At 44.3% G+C, this 16,121-nt stretch overlaps 1 protein-coding gene across 1 annotated transcript in view; it reads left to right on the top strand.

The window, feature by feature from the left end:
• Window positions 1–12,823: 12,823 nt before the first annotated feature.
• The window catches only part of MYLK3 (myosin light chain kinase 3), a 709,471-nt gene continuing 706,173 nt past the window's right edge, over window positions 12,824–16,121 (top strand). The window contains exon 1 of the mRNA XM_086945117.1: window positions 12,824–13,058. Coding sequence (XP_086801243.1) covers window positions 13,005–13,058 — 54 coding nt within the window. The 5' untranslated portion in view covers window positions 12,824–13,004. The remainder of the gene's footprint in view (window positions 13,059–16,121) is intronic.

Here is a 16,121-nt window from a genome sequence, read left to right as displayed (position 1 = left end):
AAATTCCTGGCCAGTTCGGAGTGTGAAATGCTAGAGAACAGAAAAGATGGATCCCTTGTATTTTAGCTGTCTTGCACAGAGGTATACCACTAAAGCTAAGCCACAAGGTATGATGATAATTTGGTGGCTGGAGGGGTAATGGGGTAATACTCAAAGAAGGCTACTTAGGGTAACCGCCGGCCAACTTCGGGTATTCTCCCGCTGTCAAGTATGTATCGGCGGATAATAGAAAGATTAGGGAAGGAATAACTCCTCTGAATAAGCCACAATGTAAAATGATATATTTAGAATTACGTGGCTGGAGGACTGAGTTAGTGGTAGTTAAGGGTGATGTCATGTAAAGGAGTAACCAGGGTAACGGGGCTTTTGTGTACCTGTTGGTGTTAATATGAACCAGTCAGATCTTGGGCATGTATTAACAGGTTACAATGTGGGGAAGTTACTCCTACCAAGCATGTTGTCTGGGCAGTGGGATTCCCTCTCATGCTCATGAGATCCCACTAGGGGTGCAAAGTTAAATGTCCAAAGAGGCACAATGGTGGTCCAGGTTGGTGATGTCAGATTTTCATTACTGAACCCCAAGGAATATTGTCATTAAGCCCAGTCTTGTGTGTGGACAGGCGATAAATCCAGCGTTGTTCCTTCTCGAAGAGCGCTTGTTGTGTACTAAGACCTTGTCTCAGTTGCTCAATGATTGTCCAACTCAGGTCATTAGTGGTATGGTTATGCTGTAAGAAATGGTCAGTGAGCTTTGTGATATTTTTCCGGCACCGGATGTTGCTGCAGTGTTTGAATATCCGTTGTTTAATCTTGCACGTTGTCATGCCCACATACCTGGAACTGCAGGTTCCACATTAGTGGAATTACAGTTGATGTGGGCCTTTTGTAACCATAACTTCCCAGTTTCTAGTACTAGGTTCCTAGTGGAGGAGGTCAAAATAACAAACGCTGCAGGCCCCACACAGGTAATTACCTGTTACCGGGGAGGGGAGTCCCCAGGCATTCAGAACACACTGGTTTTCATCTCTGTCCAATCTCCTTGGATGTATATGTACCAAGGTATCCTTAATGCTCCTGGCTCGTTTAAAGGAGAAGAGCGGTTTTCCCACTTGTGGTTGTTACTCTCCAAGATTCTCCAGTTCTGTCTAATTTATTTTCTAACAGCATTAGAAGCCACATTGTACATTGTCACATATGTGAGGGGTATCTGTCCTGGGGTTTTGGGATTCTCTTCCAGAAAGGCTCCCCGTTGTTGGTTCCTGGCCCTCTTGCAGCTTCTCTTCAGAATTCTATCTGGATACCCCCGCTTCTGGAGTTTAGTTGTCAGATCCTCTGCCTGGGATTGAAAGTCAGTCAGTTCGCTGCAGTTGCGTCTGAGAAGAAGTTATTGGCCGAAGGTGAGATTTTCCTGCAGCGGGCGTAGGTGAAAGCTGGAGAAATGCAGCAAGTTGTTCTTGGCTGTCGGTTTGTGGTGTGTCTTGGTCTGTAGTCGATTCCCAGCTTTCATGATGACAACATCCAAAAAGATCATCTCATCCTCCTTGTAAGTGTAGGTAAATTTCAGATTGAGATCGCAAGTGTTTATCCACCCGAAGAAATCCAAAAGGGCATTTTCAGTTCCTTGCCAGATGAGGAACACGTTGTCTATGCACCACTTCTAAAAGGATACCTAGGACGCATAGGGGTTCCGGGCTGATGAGATGTATTTGCACTCATAATCGTACACATATAGCCAGGCTACACTTGGGACAAAGGTGCTGCCCATCGAAGTGCCAGTTGACTGTAGGTAAAGCTCTCCCTTGTTTTCAAACAAATTCCATTTTAAGGTATGGGTGGCACATGTAACCAGGAATTCCATAGGGGTTACAACGTTCCATGGCACTGTCTCCAATGTCTCTTCGATAACCCTGATGGTATCATCCTGAGGGATGCAGGTGTAGAGGCTCTCGATCTAATGAGACCAGGAAAGTGAGTTCATTGGTAATGTCAATTCCCTGTAATAAGGATAGTAGGTTCTTGGTGTCCTTAAGGTACGTGCTAGTCACCTGGATCAAGGGCTTGAGGAAAAAGTTGCAGTACTGCGACAAAGGTTCAAGCAGTGAGCCAATGCCTGACACAATTGGATGTCCTGGGGGCATTTTATTTTTATGAATTTGGGCAGGGTGTAGAAGTATGGAATGACACCCCTGCTAGCTGTCAAAAAATCAGCCTCATGTTTGATGATGTATCTGTTAGTTTCAGCCTAGTCCACCAGGTCCCTAATCGTGGCTTTCAGGTGTGGAGAGGGATCTGTATCGAGGCGAGTTTAGTTGACATGGTTACTCAGAAGGCGTCTACACTCTGTGTCATAAGCCACTGCGCCTTCAATCACAACACCACCCCCCTTGTCAGCTGATTTTATGACAATGGTGGTGTTGGACTGCAAAGACTGGAGTGTTTGAAATTCTCCTGCACGCATGTTCTTGAAGACTGCCGGCTCCTGGAAACATTCAAAATCATTGAACACAGCCTGCTCAAAGGCTGCGATTTCTGGTGGGACGGAGTGGAGGTGTAAAGGTCGATTTCAACCTTAGACCTGATTCCCCAATGGGGACTGGGGTACCTTCAATTGCTTGTTTTTCAAAGAAACATTTTAGTTTTAATATCCAGAAAAATTCGGTTAGCAGTGGAGCTTGAACCGGTCCAGACTTGCCGTGGGTACAAAACCCAATCCCTTCTCTGGGACCGTGTTTTCATAGTCCGTGAGGACGACTGATGAGAGGTTATTGATTAAACTTTCTGGTTGCTGGGGCCCACTTGTTGGTCTCGGGCTTTGCTCCGTGTGTTGTCGCCCGCCACTTCCTCATGTTCCCAGTGTACCTGATTCGTAACTCCTCTTTTGCCACGTCCTCTCCAGCCCCTCTCTAAAAAAAAAAAAAAGAGGGTGATACATATTTTGTTGGAATTGGGGATGTGGCATGAAGTTCGGATTCCAACCCATCATCTGCTGGAACTGTGGTGGGATTATGAAAACCTCCTTCCCCTGTTTGCGGAAAGGGTTGCCATGATTGCTGGTATTGTTGCATTCTGTTCCTACCTCTCCCTCGCTGTCTGGGCTTAAAACTGTCCCCACTTGACCCACTCGTGGTAGAGGCATCATCGTCTCAGCCATCTGTGCTATATGCGTTCCGTGGTGGGGGAACGTAGTCAGGGTTGGCATAGGGATAGGTTTTCGTGTACGCTTAAGGTCCTTCTGAAACTTCTGTGCCTTGGACTGCGTAAGGGTGTCTTTGTATTTGTTGACCTCCTTATTTAATTCATCCAGCCTCTTTTTGTACCCAGTGAGTTGTTCTGAAGTGTCTCCGTTAACTGAATTTCCACTAACATTGCTTCAGATAGACGAAGGGCTTTCTTTATTATGAGCACTAACCAGTCGCGGGTACCGTGCCACGCAATCTGGGCCCATTCCTTTCTGAAAAGAGCATCCTCCAGAAAGATACGTGAAGCATTGGTCACCAAAAGGCCTTTTGGCCCTACATTGTTCCGTAGATACTCAGTGAGTATTGTGCCATGTAGGGTGGTTCTGTTCTGCTCAGTGAGTTTTTCCCACTCTGTTGTGAGATTGTCTGTGCAATAGAGGGATCTGAGAAAAGGGAATGTCTGCCAAGAGGGCATCCACCTCTTTTTTAGAGTACGAAAGGCCTAGGTTTTCCATGTTAAAGCAAAATTGGGGTCACTAATTAGAACAGGTATAGAAAAATACTCTGGCAGCTGTGCGTTGCTTAATCTATATTATCAACAATAGAGAGAGGGATAATCACTCTTATTCCCCATGATGAGTAAACTCCGTAACAACAAAAGAGTGAATACGAAGAAAAGGAGGGAGAACAGCATGAGGAAAACCTCTTATTTAAAAGAACCCTCACTCACCAACCTAGTTGGTGACATGCTTCATCATAGGGTTCCCACCAGAGAGGCCGAGTGACACCCTGGTGTGATGTGACGCCTGAATTACAGTGGAGCGGGTTTTGGTGAGATAGTGTCAGTGCAGCAGTGAATGTGATGCAAGTTAAAAGATGTCTGGTTTTATCCAAAAGTAATTTTAATGGTGGAAAACCAGATATCATTTAAACGGGTGCAACGGACGTTAACTGTCTGGCTAGATTGACCAGGCGCGTCCGAATTAGTCTAAAAGTGGTTAGAGGTCGACATGTTTCTGCTGTTAAACTGCATTATATAAGCATTCATCAGGACCAGACCGCCAAGGTGGTGTGTGCTCTCTAAGGCGTACCCTGACCTGTGGAGGTGCATGAATGGTAAAACTCAGTTTTACCCCACGGCCTTCTGGAGTTCCAAAAAGCCAAGGGACTCTGTAAGAGAAGAACACATATAAAATCACATACAACAGTTAAGTGAGTTCAGTGGTATCTCTTGAGAGACATCCGGGAGGTCTAATGGGTATGGCGACTTTGTGCTGTGAATGACCTAAATATGTCTGGAGGTAATGCCACGCGTACCCCCGAATCAGGCACTAGTGTCAGACATACTGCCACTCCGTATGTACTTGTCTCCGGAGGGGTCATTGTTACGGGTAACTGCCAGTAACTTCTGATCACGTGACCAGGGTGTGAGCTGCATGACGCAGCACGCTTGGGGTACATGACTCCGAACACTAGACCGAGAAGGTCAATGCTTTAGAGAAAACTTTATTGATTTCAAAGTAAAACCTTTATTGAGCTCTTTGCGAACCCTATTGTTGGATTTGAGTGTAGAATAAAGGAATTACCACTTGGCATAATGAGGTTGGCTGCCAATGGTAATTCCTGGCCAGTTCGGAGTGTTAAATGCTAGAGAACGGAAAAGGTGGATCCCTTGTTTTGTAACTGTATTGCACAGAGGTATACCACTAAAGCTAAGCCACAAGGTATGATGATAATTCGGTGGCTGGAGGGGTAATTGGGTAATACTCAAAGAAGGCTACTTAGGGTAACCACAGGCCAACTTCGGATATTCGCCTGCTGTCAAGTATGCAACGGCGGATAATAGAAGGATTAGGGAAGGGATTAACTCCTCAGAATAAGCCACAATGTAAAATGATCTATTTAGAATTACGTGGCCGGAGGACTGAGTTAGTGGTGGTTAAGGGTGATCTCATGTAAAGGAGTAACCAGGGTAACGGGGTTTTGTGTGCCTGTTGGTGTCAATATGAACCAGTCAGTTCTTGGGCATGTATTAACAGGTTACAGCGTTTTGCATACAAGTTCTGCCCTTCCTTCCTTCTTACTTTGTCCTCATTAGGTTAATATCCGCCTCTACAGTTCAGAGTTTATGGTATCACGAACGGAAACCATAAGTGTTTTGAGCAATGTCATGCTTGATATAGGATACATATGCCATATCCGTGCCCACTGGGATGTCAATAATTTGCAAAACATCTCTTTGCATCCCTCTGTGACCATGCATTGTGTTATTGAATATGCGCTATTATGTACTGTGGTAATGTGTTGCATATACAAGATTTAGATAACGGCTATGCACCTATTGAAAAAAGCAAAAATGACAGATTTAAGCAATCAATAAAAAAATGTACTTAGAAAGTGTGACAGTAATTATGAAGAGTGATTAGAAGAGCTCAGGATTAGTCATGTGCGGCCCCAATACAATCAACAAAAAGGTTGCATTTCAGTCCCATGAGTCCACTCTTGCCTGTGAGGTCCGACAACCCTTGTCCCTGGTCATTGTACCTTCCTACCGAACGCCGTTATCATGTCTTATTCTTGGAAGATTTGTTTTTTCTGTCCTTGCTTCACGTGGAGGAATCTGCAGCAATAACAGGTTGCCCTTGGAAATTGTCCTTGGACACCCGCCGCGCTACCCGTTAATCCCCAGGTGGCAGGCCAAATATCCACTTTGCTCTCGCAATTGGGCTTACTGGGATCTGCTTGGCTCCAACCAATTTTTTAACACCTTTTGGGCCCATACGGTTTTCTTTATCGTCTCCTCATAACACTGATTGCTCTCATTGTGTGCTCCAACAAGGCATCCTTCTGAGGCCATATTTTTCTAGTCCTGATGATGATCCCATTATTATGTTAGGGATTGAAACACTATCGACTTTTTATCCTTGACACTGTACTGAATATAAAACTACTGTATGTTATCTAATGGGGCTTGTGGCTTTACTGCTTATTTTTATTAGGGCTGCATATGACTATGCCTGAGCTCTTCAAATCGCTCTTCTTGATTACTGTTCACTTTCTTTGTTTACTTTTTTTTATTCATAAATAAAAATAATTATTTTCCTATTGGGATTTCTGCAACACAGTATTTATTATATCACTGTGTCGATTACTGCCATTCATTTTTGCTGTGTAATTCTTCTGGAAAGTTGCAGATGAAAGAGGCCCATAAAGAACCCCAGCCCACAATAGCTGCTAAAGCAGGGGTTCACAATGCCCCTGGAATGCACTTTTTTCAAGCCAAGAAGTTCTCTACTGAAGACTTTGGGATGTGTTGTGAAATGAAACATTCGGGTGCCAGCCGTCAAGGATCTAGCAATGAGGAGGGGTCCGCTTTTAAACTTAATTTAACAGATATGACCACTTAATCATATGAAGGAAGTGTAGATGATCATAATCTACTGCTTTCCTTATTTTTTGTTATTTGTATATGCACCAAGACTCTGTGATTCTGAATTGTACTATTAAACAAAAGTTAGGAAATGGAGTTCAGATCAAAATGGCACATTTTTTTCTCAAGCTATTGAAGCCTGCATTTTAAACATTGAATTTGAAATGTGTATGACACTTGTAGACATACATGGAGGATATGCTTCCTTTAAACTTGCATTTCAGATTTGAACTTAATTTTAGCCATGTCAAACTGTGGCCTACGTCACTGCACCCTTTCATTTTAAGACCTAATGCCTGCAAGTGGGAAGCTGATTAGAAGGCCCCACGTGTTTGTGATGCCAAGATAGATATCCTGAGTCTCAAATACTACAAAACATGGGAACACAGCAAACCTATTTCATAGAGATAATTTACCATGAAACAATCGGGAGTGTTCTAATCTGTCTGGAGAAAAGCAATGGGCATTTATAGTCGTTGTATGTTTACAATGCCCTGTGACACATTTATATATTTACAGTGCTCTGTTTAGGTAAACAATGTTGCCCGCTATGCTCCAATGGGTGGTATACTTCCTTTTCGTAAAACAAATCTTACCCAGCACAAGTGATGATTAAAATGAGGCTTCATACTGAACTGTTCTGCAAAGATAGACTTGGGCTCCGATTATGAGTGGTGGGTAAATTTTGGTCAGAGGTATTTACCTTAGTAAATACTGCAACTTGGGTTAGCTCTTCTTTCCCCAGTGCACTAAAGGCCTCGCCCGTTTCCGGCCAACTTGTAATTGAGGAATAAGATGCCCCAGTACTTCTTCGGGGAAAACTATTTGTAAGGCAGTCCTGAGGCTACACCTACAAAAGTCTAGTAGGATTGTCTTCTCGGCCCATTTCAAGTCTGACTTGAGTCTAGGTACCCAGTCATGTTTTTTGCTGAGCTTAATGGATGACCCAACTCCCTATTCACGAAGTTCAGAATAGAGATCTGAATTAAAATAGCCTTAGATGGTTTGGCAAGGAATACCTCTAGATAAAGCAAAAACACCTGTCTTAGTTTAGTAATGTCGGTGTATTTAGGATTTGTTCAGGATTGTGGGATATAAGAGCAAAGTTGACGTGGCAACTTCGCGTGAGCTGTGTAGTCAGCTTGTTGGGGTCTTTGACCATAAAGTTATGAACGCTTTTGAAAATATTATCTTGCACGCCTTCTCAAATTGCCGATCTTGCTTTGTCTGTCTTCCTCTTGGGTGTATAAAGTATGGTGGCGCTAATATGTGGCTTTTAGTCTAATTATTCTTGTGGTTGAATCATTTTACTGAATTTCATTTCTGTCTTAAGTTTTTTGATAGTAAAATCTCCCATCTATCCAAGCCACACGAATAATAAAATGCAAGTAAATCAATTGATAAGTAATCATAATCTCAAGAATGTTCGTGATAACCACAATGATAATTGCATGATTTTATTTGAAGAATTTAAGTTGAATTTACTCACTGTGCCTGAGGGGTAGTTGTGGGGGGGGGAAGTGGAGTATGGGGGTTACTACGGGCTCACTCCACACACACAGAAAATATTTACCACCTGGGTAACTTTGGGTTAGTGGTGTTGGGTTTAGTGGCAAATTAAACTGGTCACCTGAGATTGATGCTTGCTATCATCTTTGCTGTTTTCTCTGCATGTGGACCACTGAACAGCCCTGCAAGACGTTTGACTTTGGGTGCCGAAAGTGATGGGCAAAAAGACACCTGATCGTGTATGCTGCTACACACGTCTGTAAATCAGAGACCCTACTTTGGATCGTCCATTGAAAGTTAAGTCCTTGAACTACTCCCTAGTTTCTGGGTTAAAATCGTGCATGCTGTTTTTACACAGAGTTTGAATTAGAAAAGCACAACATGGTACTCTCCTCTGACGAGAGCTTTGCAAACGTCCAAACACTTGAGAATGTCAAGCACAGGTGAACCTCTAGTTCAGGACAATCTCACCAGACCATTCAGTGCTTCCTGGTAAAGAAGAGAAAGATCCCCATAGACCATAAATTGTAACAATTTGATTTATGCAAACACACAGAGTTTATTTAGTGTGTTCTTGTGCATAACTTTTCCAATAATTGTTAGGATCCTATTGACAATAGTAGCACCGTCAATAATCACAAATAGTTAATGACCTGTATGAGTTTACAAAACAATTATACAATTTCACAAAAGTAAGTGAAATAGACGAAAAAGCATGTCCTGTATAGAAAATAACCAAACTCTTCACATTTCAGTGTCCTGTAAACTTGTTTTGAGGTATACCTTTAAATATTTGAGTTTAATAGTTCCAGGTCATGTATTCCCATATGCTGGCCAACGTCCATTAAATCAGAGGAGCCTGTTGACAACTCATTCATTGTGATTTTGCTCCTCATAAATAAACGTGCAGATGCGTTTCGTCCTCAGAAGCAAAACTATGATTGATCAAAGTCTTCCTCAGGGCAATATTAAGACTTGATGCAGGATGGTGGTAGGATAGATGTAAAAAAATAGTCAAGGCTGTAATTTTATGGTAAAATTAAACATTTTTTTTTTAATACTTTATTTTCCCAATTTTATATACCAGAATACAAAAAGGGTCAATACATTGTAGTATAGATCATCAGTCATGGCGAAAAGCAGCAGACACATCATAAAATACAGTCAGTAAAGCAGGAAGAGATGTACATGGAAAATGGGGTGCAGACAATATTCCAGAATAAAGGCAACATACGTAAAGCACAAATCCACAATAAATAAACGCCATATTACACAGATACACCAATACTTTGCTGGAATCACAGCAGCATCAAAGGTGATCGTATAAAGAAGGATCACAAAATCAATGAACAATGTCTGAAAAAAAACTAAAAGCAGTGTGTCCAGCCCACCCCCTCCGGGATGATCCCCTGTGAAGTCTGTGATGGCAGAACGGGTCTGGTCTTGGTAATATAGTTCCTATATGGGCCCCAAATGTCCACTGGGCGTGAAGGGCCAGGTATCAGAGTGGAATATTCCTCGCAACTTGTATTGCAGCATGCCAAACTACGAAGCCAAACCGCTCGTTTTGGGGATCTTACTGCCCCACAATATGGCAACCTCTCTTTTGGCCAACAAGAAGCCCAGCGCAACACATTTTCTGATTGCCCGAGGGAAGTTAGCCACATACCCAAACAAGGCGATCTCAGGGACGGGCTCCAGTTGCATGGAGAGCATGTCGCTAAGCGTGGCTTGAACTGAGGACCAATAAAGGTGTATCTTCGGGCAAGTCCACGAGAGATGGGCAAAGTCTGCAGAAGGAGCCCAACATTTCCGGCAGTGATGTGGTCTGTTGGGGGTCAATTCTATGCGAATGCACAGGAGTGTGATACATTCTTCGAAGAAACTTAAAATATAATAGCTTGTGTCTACTATTTATAGAGACCTCTTTAGTCGCCCTGCAACAGTATTCCCATTTGTCGTCTGTTATGGGCTTACCCAAGTCTCCCTCCCATTCTGCCCGAACCTTGACATCTGAAAAGGGAATGGATTCATTAAATTGCTTATATAATTTGGAGACCAAATGTGCACCGTTAGTGTTTTGAATTAGCAGTGTTAGTGGTGGAGTGGGGTCTGGGGCATTCGGATAGGAAGGAAAAGAAGCCGGAAGCATGGAGTGCAATCGAGTCAAGATGAACGTGTCCATGAAGGTGCGTTCAGAAAAACAGGTGTCCTCCGACACTGAAAAAACGTGGCCTTCGGAGAATAGGTCGCCCACCGTGCAAATGTGAAATTTTGTCAGAGTGCGAAGAATCAAAGTCTCAGCTGTTATGGGGAACCACGAAGGATTGGGAAGGGGCAACGCCGGACAATACAGACTATCAAGGCCCAACAGTCTGCGCAATCTGTCCCATGCCCAACATGTTATGGTTAACTGATTGGGTGGAAGTCTCTGGGCTTAGGTGCTACAATTGTCAGGGCCCAATTGTGTTGTGGCACATTCCTCATAAAAGGCTTCACCCAAAAGCCATTGTAAGGGTAAATGTAGAGAAAATTTGAAGATTAGTGCCCTCACGATTTGTCAACAAGAGTTCAAAGAGAAAATTCAAGCGTTCTTTGAAAGTTTTAAGTGAGTGTTTTTTATTTTTTTGGTTACATCTGCGGAAAAAGGACAGCCGACACGTGTTTCGCCCTAGTGGCCTATTGGCCGTGGGCTTTTCCAAGGCAAAATTCAGTTGTACGAACAGGTTGCATTCATGATGCTGTAAGGAGCCGGCATGTAATATTTGTGTTCCTGGTTCCAACAAGACCCGAAGCGCCAAGCGGGGCCCAGTCGCAAGCCGCAGCAGGAGGGATGGGGGAGGAGGGCCCCAAATCGCACCGGGGGGGGGAAGCGCAGGGCAGAGCCAGACCCGAAACCAGGCCGCACTCACCGCATCCGTTGGCCGGCGTGTCAGCGTCAGGAGCCTCAGGGCAGCGCCCGCCTCCAGCACCGGGACATTTTCCACACGTCGATCACGGGAGGGACGCCCCAACTTGGCCCTGGAGCGCCCCGCTGAAAATCAGGAGCATATGGTGAGCACTCGGTGGCGCATAGAGTCCACTCACATCGCAAAACAAAGTTTGCCCAGCCCAACGGGCGGAGCTTCTGTCAAAGGCGGCCATCTCGGTCATCTTCGTGGCCACGCCCCCAAAAAATTAAACATTTTTAAAGCTAAAATAAGGGGTGTTTTTTTCATACCGGATTTTTCTACTCTTATAACGAGTAATGCTGTGGCAATAAGAAAAAAAAGTTCAGTCAGTCACTATTATGAATAGTGTGTTAGATCCATGACTGTACAGAACACGTGATTGCTAGTGGTGGTCTCACTTGTACAAATATTTGTTTCATAACAGTCTGAAAGAAAAAAAAATACGTATTACAATTATTATGAGATGTTTTGTTTCTCATAGTTAAGACTGAAGCACAATGTATGTGTACTTGATACTGTTTACTTGATACTGGCTATATTGTTTGGGGGTAGCTTATTTTTGGTGTGAGATGCGTCTCGATGAAGCCCGGACTGAGGCGCAGGCAATTTGAGACCACCACTATCCTTCATGTGTTATGTACTGGCATGGGTCAAACATGCTGTATAGTCTCTTATACCTGGAATGTGGGTAAGTGTAAAATAAATATTGGTGAGATTACAACCTAAATTCAGAAATCTCGATCTGTACTGATTAACAAGGCAAATCTGTTACTGGTGCACAGAGTTATCACTTCTCAGCAGTTATTTTCATTGGTGACATGAATTAACATGGCTAACATAGGCACCTTGTGACATTCAGGGGCGTAGCTATCAATGGTGCAGTGGCACCAGGCTGATTACTGCTTTATTTTTTTTTACTACCAGCGAAGGGACAGTGGATCCGTTTTCCATGGTTCATGGCACGTTTGCTATGCCACTGGTGTCACACGTGCAGCACATGTACTAATTCACCACTAATCCTTTATGGCTTCCGGAGTAGCGTACTACTCTCCGAAAAAGCACTTCAACACTTCAGGGGTAGCAAGCATTATATAAATGGAAACCTTTTTCCTCTTCTATCCCTCCACTCTACTTCTCAATCCAAATAACTGACTAACATATCCGTCACTTAAATTACTTTCATGTTTCACTCTATTAATTCACCGCTAATCCTTTATGGTTCTGGAGTAGCGTGCTACTCGCCGAAAAAGCACTTTGACGCCTTGTCGGGCGGTAGTAAACAGTACATAAATGTAATTACAATACAATACATTTGAGAAGAATTCGCACTAACTTTAGTTTTTGTCTTTTTTTTTTTTTAAACCAGGGCTCCATTATACCACACACATGCCCGCACATGACATGCGAGAAAGGCTGAATAGAACGCCTCTACAGCTGCAGCAGGTTCATCTGGGAGCACGTCTCTGATATCAGGGCACCCGGGCGGGCCATTGTTTTATTTAAAAACGGCCCCGGCTCGTCTCGTCATCCGAGTGCTTTGTTTCCAATGAAATAAATTTGGAAAGGGGTGTCAGCCGCACGGCCATGCATGGAATCGTTTCTACCTCATGGAAAGTTTACCCACCGAAAGAGAAGCAAACATGGCTCGCGTCCCTATCCCCGCGAGGGGTTTCCGGGCCTGACCTTTCGCAGTAATCCGCCAGGCAGGAGGCGCCGTGACGAGCGTGCCGCCGTCAGCAGCGTGAACCACTGGCCGCGAGCCTCCCGCGCCGTCCACACCTGCGCCTGGCCTGGGAGAAGGTCCCCTGAGCCTTGCTGATGGGGCTGCGTTAAGCCGCACACCCTGTGGCGCAGACGTCGACGCGGGCGAAGATTCCACCTGCTGCAGCTTGGTACGGAGACTGTTGCCTCTGAAACTGCGACCCCGGGCCCTACATGCTGGTTCATAATACTAGTAGTACCTTGCAAGGATGTAGACGGTGGCATCGGGTAAGTGAAAGCCCCTCTGAGTGCCATTCTAAAAGTCCCACTGTACACTAAGCATGCATGGTTTTTTACCTTTACTGTAAGCAGGAAGATGATTGTGCTGTGACACCTGGATTACTTAAAGTTTTGCAAAAGTCTTGTTGTCAAAGCATAGATGCTATAAGGTGGGTGGGCTGTTTTTCGCGGGGTGGTGAAGTGTTCAGACCTCAAGCACTGCCTGTTTTGGCAAGAGACATCAAAAAATACGGGTGCATATCTAAAATAGTGTATGCAATTATATTGATGTCTGTGAATTCTGGGTATTAATGAATTCCCTCAGCATGCTCAACTTCGCCTGTGGTTGCTTAACTGAGCACATCATACCAGCAAATTAACCGTACAACTTTTATATATTGGCTTATGTTCTGAGCCCTGGCACATCTTGAGATAACGGCCACTTAAAGAAGGCACATCCCGTCCTTTGGCATAGACAAAACCTGAAGCACAGGCAGCTTCCTATGCATTAGAATTACTGGCACTGCTTACATCGAAGTGATGGTCACCCGACTAAACTGTATATATCAAGATGGGCCTTTCGTGGGTACGTGGTGGTATGCAGTCATTTGCAAATAGGCTAATCTACACTCAGCATCCCCGCCAAACAGACTCCTCCTTCCACTCCTCTTTGACACCAACATGGTAACCACGCGCAGCAATGCCCACAACACAAAATCAAGCCTTTCACACAGCCATGCACAGTGACGTAACGAAACTTGAGGGGCCCCACTGCAAAGTACATGGAGCCCCCCTCCCCCCCCCCCCCCGGACTCACTCCGGAGCTCTCAGGCCAGGTTACTGTGATGAGTGCCCCCCAGAGCTCAGGGGCACCGCACTGCGGGGGGCCTTTGTTACGCCGCTGGCTATGTGCAGAATTACAACTCCACACACCCGTTTTAACATAGCTGTGTTGCCACATAGACTCTGTACACCAAGAGACCTCCACCGTTTGGATAACTCTAAATACACCCCTAGCCCAGTATTGAGTTGTCACCTCTACGCAAGTAAAAGACCCCACCACACGGCCAATCCTATGTGCAATTGAATTCAGGACATGGACGGGACAACTATATACACTTTCCGCACCACACAATCCTTACACGAGGCCTATGTCCACTCACTACCCAGCCCCATACATCCAGTCACAACCAGTAAACAAAATGGTATACTTTCTGACTTCCCCAGTATACAGAGCCCTCTACATACAGTGACATTAATTGAAGATACCCATACTCATGATTAAAATCACTAGATCGAAAATTACATGTAAAACCTTCACACCAGCAGAGGCAGCTACTACAGCCCACAATGCCCCTGCATATTTACCACACACAGAACATACCACACACAGAATGCTACACAATCATACACAAAAGTTTGTTCATGTCCCTACTGCCAGACAATGATATACAGATCATTTTACATTGCAGCTCTTCCATCACACAGAACTTCACACCCAACTTGCAGTCACACATTCCTGCACGAACACATTTATGCAGCAGCACTTCACAAGCGCAATCCATGCACAAATCCTACTTCACATTCCCAGCACACAACTCTAAATGCACTTTCCCATCAAAGTTGTCACCACAACGCAGGGTATGCATTCACAACATCGGACACTCTATACCCACCCACACTTGCCATACAAATGTTTAAATACCTCCTAACCCACAGTCGCCACTCCCAAATGGCACAGCCACCCCACAGGATACTTTAACATATTAACACCTCTCTCCACAGACTTCAACAAGCAGTTCAACCTAGCGCAGACGCTTCTACCCACGCCCCTCCTCCACACACACCTCATTATGCATTGTATATTACATAAAGAGATTAGCTGTCCTTATGGCAGTAAGTACAGTGACACTGGAGCACAGGGGGTTGGGAGGCCTCTGCATATCGCTGATGAATGAGTATTGTGGCCTATATTGTCCTTGCTACGTCATTATATCACACACACACTCCTAGTCAGTAAATAAACTAATCTAAGTGCAACACTTCTGTGTGCAACCCAACAACCTCACAGATTCCTCCACAACCAGCACCCACCACAATGACCACCTTTTTTTTAGTTAAAAGCATTTTATTAAGTTTTGCAACCAGGTATATACAGTGGTAAAAAGAAGTACATGCACAGTGAGAAAGGAGGGTTACATTGATGGGAAGAGAGAAAGGCTGTGCAAGAGAGGAATCATTATTCAGTTATACAGTTGATATATGTCAATACTTTGCATATGCATAATATACAGAAAAATAGGCATGAATATCATATTGAATTCATAGAAGGATTTTACATTTTCGCAAGAATGGGACATTCGCGATATTCATGCATGTTAAACATTCTGATGCTAATGAACAAAAGCTGCAGTCCGAATAATATACCTTGACGTCAATAAGAAATCGAAGGTCATATCTTTATTTATAAACCTATGTCGTTAGAGATAGTTAGCATCAGCATGGATATGCAATGTTTTAATACTGGACGGGACCCAGAGTATAAATAAGATGCGCACAGGTGTGAATAAAAAGAAGTGTTTGTCTCACCACAATGACATTCTAAATAAACTTACACGCCTTGGCAATTTTAATGTCACCAGTCCCCGTTAACAATCCTTCACTTCCATCAAACTATTTCCACCAAAAGTACTCCTTGCCACACAGTGAATAACCAGCCAACTCCGCACATTTATGTTCTACCACCCAGTAAGCTCTGCATACAATACCTACAGACAGTGCAATCGTACACCTAGCCATCCATTCTCTGTATTTACATCCATCACACTGCCAGTCCAACATTCAACCAGGGCCGGGCTGGGAACTCAAAGCAGTCCTGGCAATTTTCTCAGACCAGCCCCTGGGGAAGCCCTGCCTGGCTCCTGGAGACTGGAAACACATGCTGCTTTTGTTACTGCAGGCCGATATTGCAGCAGCACTGCAAAACCAGCCCCCACCACTCCAAAACCGGCCCACCCGTCCAGCCTCCCCGGGAAAAGTCCAATGCCCGGTATGGCCAGTCCGTCCATGCAT

The sequence above is a fragment of the Lissotriton vulgaris genome, chromosome 12 (genome assembly GCF_964263255.1).
Source record: "Lissotriton vulgaris chromosome 12, aLisVul1.2, whole genome shotgun sequence".
Classification (NCBI taxonomy): domain Eukaryota; kingdom Metazoa; phylum Chordata; class Amphibia; order Caudata; family Salamandridae; genus Lissotriton; species Lissotriton vulgaris.
This window is presented reverse-complemented; position numbering and strand designations above follow the sequence as displayed.